Raw genomic sequence first — 9,309 nt, forward strand, 5'->3', positions numbered from 1 at the left:
TGTGTCCCCCTGGGGGTAATGGCGCTCCTCTCTTTCTCTTCAGAAGCAGCTGGCAATTAAAGTCAGGGCTCGGAGATCAGCAAACATCACAGTTGTATGATATCTAATGATTGCTAATGTTCCGTATGAACATATCGGGGTCACATAAAGCTGCAGAGACAGCACCGTGCCAAAGAATTCTCACCACTACATCCATGGGAAATAGGAGATGCAAAAAGAAGACTCGGTCCGCCATCTATAACTGAAAACAACTGTGTGGACTGGGACCTTAACATCCAACTCCTTCTTTGGGTATTTGTTTTTAAATGTGTTCCCCAGCAATAGTAAGAATACAAAAAGGAGCACTTGCAATAATCACCTCCTCTCTCCCTGCGATCTATCACCATTAGGCCCCGCTCACACCAAAGCATTTTGTCACGCGTATCTGTGCACACTGAAACACTCTAGACGAGAAATCCCATTTTTTTTCTATAGCCTCCATTCACACCTGAGCGAAGCATCAGGCGTAGAAAAATGCCTGTCGCTCAAAAAAAGTGCATTTGCTTCTTTTTGACAGATTACAGTGTGTTTTGTCTCAATAGATGATAGAAGTCACCAACACTCACTTGTAATGTGCACGAAGCATAAGCACTTTTATTGATGCATCACATAGGCAATGTTTCGGGGCTGCGCAGGGTCCCGTCCTCAGGGTGACGGGTCACTATATCATAGGACACTGTTGCCCTGAGGAAGGGCTCAGAAACGTTGGCTCTATGACGCATCAATAAAAATGCTTATGCTTCTTGCACATTACGAGTGCTGGCGATTTCTATCATCGTTTGGACTGTGGCACGGCGCCATTCGTGTCATCGATTCGAGCACCAACAGTTATTTCATATGGTCAAAGCGCTGTATGGAGTGCAGGTGATTCACTAACGCTACATACTCAATAGGAAACGCGCAACAACTATTTTTGCGCACTAACATTAATGTGTGACAATCAGCTCCCAAAAATGCGCCATTTAATGTACTTGTGTAAACGTGCACAAAAACAAGCAGCGAAAATGTTGTCGCCTAGGTGTGAACAGGGCCTTACTCTTCCAGGTGAATTGGGCCCAGCATCATTCCTGGGAGTGCAGGGTGTCATAGGTCCCAGTACAGTATAATGATGCAGAGAATGATGGTCACCAGTACCAGAAAGGAGGAAGAGGCCTGAAGAAATCGGAGAAAAAGGGTGTGTGTATGTATGCATGTATATGTATGTATAACATCTATAAATGTGGGGGTCATCTGTGGGTGAGAGGGAAGGAAAAGAGGTGGAATTGAAAGTATTTCCCTGTAAGCCCCTTCTCGCTGCAGAATGGCAAATGGAAGCACCCCTGGCATCTGCTGGGATTAAAGCGATCCAAGTAAATTATTTTTGCTTTGCCATGTCTGACAGGACGCGCAGCAGCGCACATGCTGAACAAGTCATGGTGCATGAACACTGCCCGCGTCTGGCTCTGAACATGTCCCCTGTGTCACTGGAGCAGCTCACCTGACACATCGCATAAAGCGGACGGTGCTCGGCATTCCACACAAGCTGCAACCTGACCTTGCCAGGAGATCTGCGGATGATTGTTCAACTCACGCTGAACGTCAAGCAACCATCACAAACTGTGATCTAAAAAGTAGCAAGGTCTATAAAATAAAAATGTTCCAGCAGATGTATAGAGTGCCATTCAAATCTAAAAAAGTAGTCATGTCTGCCAACTACAAGGAAAGGGTTCACATATTAAAAAAATCTTATTACTGATCACTAAATGTCATGTGAATGATCAACTTAAAGCAGAACTCCAGCCAAAAGAGAAAAATGAATAGCCCATTAGAAGAGAAGAAAAAAACAAGAGCAGCTTTTGCTGCAATACGCACCTTCACACATTTCTGTGCAGTACTTTTTTTCTGCTACTAGATAGCCTCATTTTAAATGGCAGATGGAGAGTCCCCCCGCACTCCTTACAACGCTCCCAGCCTATATAGAAAATGGTGCTCGCAGTGATGACCACGGATGGCTCTGTGCCAGCTTGACCAGGTCACATCCTTTTACCCTGATGAAGGGACCCTGCGTGGCCCCGAAACGTTGGCTTTCCTCACTGGTGACGATGTGTCCAATAAATGGACATATTTATTGAGAATATTGAGTGCTGGTGATTCCTGTCCTCTGTCATTTTAATGGCCAACATCATTCAAACCACTTCCTCTGAGCCCAGGTCGTCCTGCACCTGCCCCAGCCTGTGAAAGGGCAGTGAAAGGAGAAGAGCTCATCTAATACTCTCTGCTTTTCTCTGCTATCAGCATGCTTCTTGTTAGCACATGAACTGATGGGCTCCTTTAGCTGCTTTTTCCTGTCACACTCCAGCTCTGCTATATAGGGACTGCAAGAGGATGACACCAAGCCAAAGGGTTACCAAGTTTGTATTGCTGTTGTGCCCCTTTTGGGACTTCCTGACCTGATGCCAGGATTCTCCTTGCTACCTGCCATGTTCATAGGGCAGGGAGTAAGGGAATATCTCCTAATAGGAAGCTGAAAGCAATAAAATGCTCCTTTTTGTCATGTGACTAGGACAGGGAATAAGGGGAAGGCACTCCACAAAAGTCAGGAATAAACCCGAATTTTTGCATACAGGTAAAGAGTCAGTTCTATTGCTCTTGGTGTTACCGTTGGGAGATTACCCTTTACTTCCTGTTCTGGTGATTCAGATGGGGGGCAAAGTCAGCCAACAAACATCCTGGGTGATCCACTTGATCGGATACTACGGCAGACTATAGTTCACCAGTTAGAGGGTCGAGCAGATACATGAAGGGCCATTTAAATCCCAATAATAAATTTAGTTTGGTTCCTGGCCAGCAAGACAGCTGAGATGATACAAATATTGTACAAGTGTTCAATAATCTTATTATATGATCTTATCTTCTATTATCTTAGGTATATGTCTCTAAATGTTACTACAACTGTAACCCCAAATAATAGCTATGCCATGTCCCTTTAACGGGCACATCCTGCCATACCTCGTCTCATGATTCCCCAACTGAGAGATCTCACTGTCTTGCTACAAACGCAAACTAGCGGAGCCAACACAAAGCTGGCAGCGAGACGATATGAATCACCCTCTCTCCCATCCACACAAGAATACAAATGAGAGGCTCCTTACATAATCTGCATACTATATACAGCCCTCATCCCACCCAATGCAGGCCGCTGACAATGACTCACTGCTGCCAACATCAGTGCAACAGTCTGATATAAAAAATATATCTAAACATATGTGTACACGTCTCCATTACCAGATTCTACAGAACACACTTTTTAAAATCTATTTCTTATGTTTAAAAGGAAATTCTACATTTCGTTTTTAATCAGGTCATTATGAAATATTGCATATGAACATTTCATATTACCAAATGACAGCCAGAAGGGGAGCGAGTGCTTTTAAAAAAGAAAAAAATATTTTTGGGGGGATTTTTTTGCAGTTGCTGTGATAAATCAGGCAGCTGAAATACTCAGAGGAGGGTCTCAGCTCCCTCTTTCATTCCTGACACAAATGGGAACATCTTAGACATACATGAGCTCCTAACAAGTACACAGGTATGGCAAATTTCAACTGAACGGAGGTAAAGTGGAGAACTCATCGCCTCTGCTAATACTTCTTTCTCCACCCCTGTAGAAACATGTGAAATACCAAGTACTTCCTAGTATGGGGACCATGTGGCTTCCTATGCTAGTGCAATGCTGGGTGCAGAAAGGCAGAGCCAGCTGTCAATCAGGCAGTAGGGTGGATCCCGACAAGTCTCTGCACTGTCAACCTATAGCGGGTAATAGCCCAATATTTGCTGAGCTTTGCGTCACAGGAGGACATTAGTAAACTTCCTCCTCTGACCCAAAAGAGGACTAACTCCAAAAAAGGTTTGGCCATAGTTCTCTTTTAATGTTAATTTGCCCTCAGTTAGCAAAGTACTGGTTTGTTTTAAAGCTCAACTCAAGCCAACACTTTATTTCATTTTGGATAGAGCAGGAAAGAAGTAGGTCTCAATAAGTTTTTTATTGCTCTGCGTCTCTATTGGGGGAGATTTTTCCTCACTTCCTGTCAGGATAGGAAGTGATCGAAAATCTTGCAAACTGACATAAAAAATGAAAAAAAAAAAAAAAGTCACATTCTTAGTAAATTAAAAGAAAAACTATGGGGTTAGGGCTTTTCCCCATAGTTCTCCTTAGGGTAACGGGAGAACGCTAGTTTGTGTCCTCCCGTCACCCTAAACTCAGTATACCATCTCAGTATACTACAGCTCGCGATATACTGAGACGCCGCAGTATACCGCGAGCTACAGCTCGCGATATACTGAGACGCCACAGTATACCCCGAGCTGTGACGCCGCAGCTGAAGCGGATCCTGACAATTATGTCTGGATCCGCCCAGCTGGGTGAGTGACAGCTGGCTCTGCCTACCTATCTAGAGGATCGGAGCGGGGAATCCAGCCCCTCCCCTGTCACGGCAAAGGAAAAATAAGAGGTTTGGCTAGGTCTACCATAATGTCCAAACAAGAAATGAGAAAAAAAGTAAACCATGTAAAAAAATAAAATAAATACATCTCCTATACAAGTATGGTAAAAAAAAAGGATAAAAAAGGAGAGAGTGAAGATGGACCCCTTTCAAACAAGGATGAAACATTTCAACTATGGAACCTATAACTGAAAACCACTGCTTATGAATACGTTTATGTGGAGTATTAAATATCACAGATTCCTCCATTAACGCCTGCGAGCGTTGAGCGAGGTATCGCCCCCTCTCGCTGTCAGAATAAACAAACAGAGCCAGCAGCTGATTTTCTGACTGGCTCCTTTGATCAGCTAAGGAATGCCAGCTGAAAGGGTACTGACAGCGGCACCCACTGAGAATTTCAGTGAGTTCATCAAGAATGGGATGAAATTTGCATAGTGTATGGCCAGCTTGAACCCCATTTCCACCTTTGCGGAGGTATTTGAAAAATAAATAAACATGCCAGCAATTTACGCCGAGTGAAGTAGACATATGCAGTTGCTGTATATGAACACTGATACTTAGGTTTCCTCTTCATATCCTAATAGAAATGGCCACCTCTGTGCTTTGCAGGCAATCTGTATTTGTAAGCTACAACTGTTCCTCTACATTACCACAATACATGCTAATCACTTACAACGGTGGAAATGGACTTTAAGAACTGGATATAGTTGAACGTCCCAAGAAGTAATACTCAGCAGTTATAATTGCTTAGATATCAGGGCATATAACAGGAACAATCTTATCTGTTACTGCTCCTCCTCCGTACAAAGACCGGCATGTGACATCACTAAAGAAGCTCAAATCCATGACTCATTACAGCTCATATATCTAGACATGTAGGGGAGAGGTCAGCTGGAAAGTAAGATGAACCTTTAAATGGTCACAAGACAAACTTTCACAATTGCACCTGGATCACAGAGACTTTAGCTTGTAAACACTAGACTGAAATGCATCGTGTGCAGTACGCATTTACAAAGCATTTAGGGAACTTCAAATAACTTAAGGCGTCCTTCAGATGCAGTCTGGGAATTTAAATACAGACCTTAATGGGGTTTAAATACAAAGTGATTGGGGTAATAGAAGAGGAAATTGGAAAACCTTGTGAAGTGCTTCACCCATGCTAAGCTCAAATCTGTAACATTATTTACAAAAGAGACCCTGTCTCCAGATCATTCATTTCAACAACAATCTTCTCACAAGATTAGATGTGCATTTCATGTATTTTAGAACTAGCATATACCTATAACAGCCTCTTTTGTGTAGACAGCCAAAAGCCTTGTCTACTGTTGCTGGGTGCCACCATTTTGGATGTGATATCAGCCCTAGCAGACTGAGTTGTAAACTGTATTATTCCCCTTCCACCTTCCCAGCAGCTACATAAAAAAAAGTTATGTAAGGAGGTGAAGGGAGGGGTGGAAAAGCCAGGCTATTACAGAGCGTACAGCTTTTAATAGACAAAGATGGAGCAATTCGCTCAACTCTCGCACATCTACTCCCGCCAATGGATCTCGGTGCCAGGTATGTCTTTTGCCTAGGCCTTAAAGGAGATCTATGAGGTGAGTGATTGCAACTCATCCTCATAGTTAGAGCTGACCTGTGACAAAGAAGCTGTCACAGGTCAGCTCTACTGATCGGGAAGTGAGCAGAAACATGCAGCTGATCCGCTCACTTCCCAATCATCTCCCTGCAGTGAGCAATGACCGTCAGTCACGGATCCCTGCAGGGATTCCTCCCTCCCCTCTCCGATCCTCCAGCCCTGACTGGTGGAACGGACAGGGAGGGGGCGGGCACAGCTCTAGATAGGCAGAGCCCGCTGTCACTGATGCAGCTGGGTGATCCAGACAGTATTGTCGGGATCCGTCCTGGCTGCGGCGCTCGCAGTATATTGTGGGCAATAACCCGCGATAAACTGAGTTTTAGGTCAAGGGAGGAGGTTAGTATATGTCCTCCCGTGACCCTAAAAAGAGAACTATGGGGAAAACCACTTACCCCATAGTTCTCTTTTAAATCCAAAAGTTCATAGCAAACCGGCACTCGAAGAGGGATCAGTCCAATAATATCAATGTATCCAAAAAAAGCATAAAAGCAGTCAATAAGGAACCCTTGACACGTTTTGGCCCCACAACTGAACCTTAGTGGTAGGTTTTAACTGTATTTTTGGTGATAGTTGGTGAAAGGGTCTCTTTAAAGTAACTTCGATATTAAAGATACATTTTTAACAGAGTCTTTTTTTTTTTAAAGTGTTCCACATCCACTCTGTTAAGCCCCTGGGAGCTATTTTTCCGGTTGATAACATGAGACCCATTTTAACCGGCTGGACAGGTAACATAGCAACAGATGACAACCCAAGTGACAAGATGGTTAACAAATGACCTACTTACAAGACAGGTTCTCATTAAAGATATAGAGAGCCCAATAGTTCCTCTTCACCTCCCCCCTCCGACAATCAAAAATCACCCTGCCAAACAATATGAAAGTAACACATTTTAAAGAAATTCAGGAATGGCTACAAACCTCCTGCGGTAATTCAAGCTTGGATCGGTCTGTCCCTTCCTTGGACTGGAGACCCATCAAGTACGGTACAGGAGCATCAAGGAAGTGGAGAAGTGAGGCTGGCAAGATGGGGACATACACATGCTGCCACTGAAAGGGGAAAAGCAGTGATGTGATACCTTCTGCTACAGTCATCAGCCGCTGGTAATCTGGCCAAAAAAGAGAAAGAAACTTCATAAATCACAACCAAGTTGAGAGAGCAGTACAATCAAAAGGAGACCCCAAAGATGCCTCAACAAGAGCACCTTCACTTCCCGAAGCTGGGCTTACCCCCGCCTGCCTCTTCATTGCAAAGTAATTAAAGTGTGAGGAGGCCTTGCACTTTTTGTTGATAGAAGTTGTAATGTTTGAGGTGATATAGGGAATTCCCTTTAGGCAGCTTTCTGAAGGACAAGCCGCTCGTATCTCAAAACACAGTTAAACTATTCATAGAGGAAAGACCAAAGAAGTGAGGTGTGTGAAGTAAAGAAAAAAACTTTATTCAGAAGCCATAGACCAGTGGTTCTCAACCTGTGGGTCGGGACCCCTTCGGGGGTCGAATGACAATTTGCCAGGGGTCGCTGGGGGTCTCCCGCTATTAGATAGCGGCTCCCGGCCGCATGGGAGAGAAACACTTTCTCCCGGAAAGGTTTAATCTGCTCGCTGCGATCGTTTTTTTAAAATGTTATTTCTGACTTCGGAGCCCCGGTCGCCGTAAGTCAGAAAAAAATAAAATAAAATCAGCATTGGAATGCAAAGCTACATTCCTATTGGCTACTTCACTTTGCAATGGCAAACTGGCTATTGCACCCGCCCACTGCTGCTGTCAATCTCCATCAGGTCCCCATCTAGTGATTATCATCATTATTATTAATAATAAAAGCTGACACCCTTGGCTTGTGTTATATGGTTTGCCATTTTAGCTGTTACAACATTGGTTCTCAACCTATGGGTCGCTGTGTGATTTCTGCTGTGCTAGGTGAGAGTCCTCCTCAGCCCTCTCCTAGCGCAGCAGTGTCAGTTCTCCCACCACGCCGCCAGATGTCACTGCAGCAGCCGCCGCGTCAACCCTAAATTTTACCGTTGGGGGTCACCACAACTTGGCAAATGTTACCAAGGGGTCCCGGCCATAGAAAGGTTGAGAACCACTGGCATAGACAGTGAAACAACCAACACATTTTGGTGGTTTGAAAGGGCTTAGTAGGTACTGCATCCCAACAAGGATGGAATATCCCTTAGTGAATATGTTTAATTGTATTGCAATAGAAAAAAAAAAACAAGCTTGCTCCAGTTGCTCCGCTGTTTTACTGTACAGGTCTTCTAAATAAAATTTACTCTTGGCTTCACACAGCCCGTTTTTGGAGATTTCTTTCATGAACTGTTGAGGTGCCTCTTCGTTGATCAGTGTAGCTGTGCATTACAACAGTGTTTCAATAGCCAGCTACTGGAGACAGGGGAGTCCAAGAATATTCACTGACCCTCCACCACTCCCCATCCTGAAGATCTCGGGCCTCCTTGCTGTAAACAATTAAATTTAATTGGGCTCCGGGTATTGTATAAAAATGGCCACCCAGACTAATGCTGAAGGTTTACCATGTTTACATAGAGTCTGGAGCCTGTGCAACGACTAGGGTTAATGCATGTAAATGCACAAAAATGCTGCGCGTGTTAGATTTTAAAAATGCACTATGCTAAAGTGCAGATATTCAAAACAAGCCATATAGGAATGAATGACATTTTTCCTTTAAATGCATTTTGACATCGCAAAAAGTAAGTGTTTTACTGCAAGAAAATGTGAGCAAGGAACACAGGTGGTCTAAGGCTGCAATGTCTGCATCTGATGCTGTTTACAAACTGCAGACACATGAAATCAGTCAAGCCAGACAGAAAACAACAGTGAGAGTGTATGATGGTAATCTGAGTGTGATCGTATATCATAGCAGAAGGGAAAAATAACATCACTGCTGGCTTGCCTAGCCCACAGATCCATATTAAAGAGAACCAGTACTTTCCCCATGCAGGGCAAAGCAATATGTTCACTTAAAAGAATATATAAGCCCAAGAACAAATATATGTCATATATTGAAGCTTATCAGTCCAGAGATGAGGTCGAAGGAGCAGGAAGGAACATTTTTGCTCAATCAAACAAAATCCGAGGGGAGGAGGGGGGGGGGGGGGGGGGGGGGGGGCAGAGCGCTGCGGGGACCAACTAGAAAACGAG

The 9,309-nt window shown here is 44.0% G+C and overlaps 1 protein-coding gene across 2 annotated transcripts in view; it reads right to left on the minus strand.

Moving 5' to 3' along the window:
- Positions 1-9,309, minus strand: part of DENND5B (DENN domain containing 5B) — a 106,538-nt gene that overhangs the window by 55,720 nt on the left and 41,509 nt on the right. For both annotated transcript variants that reach the window (XM_018570646.1, XM_018570638.1), the window contains one exon: positions 7,071-7,258. In XM_018570646.1, coding sequence (XP_018426148.1) covers positions 7,071-7,258 — 188 coding nt within the window. The remainder of the gene's footprint in view (positions 1-7,070; positions 7,259-9,309) is intronic.

This window comes from Nanorana parkeri, unplaced genomic scaffold (genome assembly GCF_000935625.1).
Source record: "Nanorana parkeri isolate BGI_ZX_2015 unplaced genomic scaffold, ASM93562v1 scaffold38, whole genome shotgun sequence".
Lineage (NCBI taxonomy): Eukaryota > Metazoa > Chordata > Amphibia > Anura > Dicroglossidae > Nanorana > Nanorana parkeri.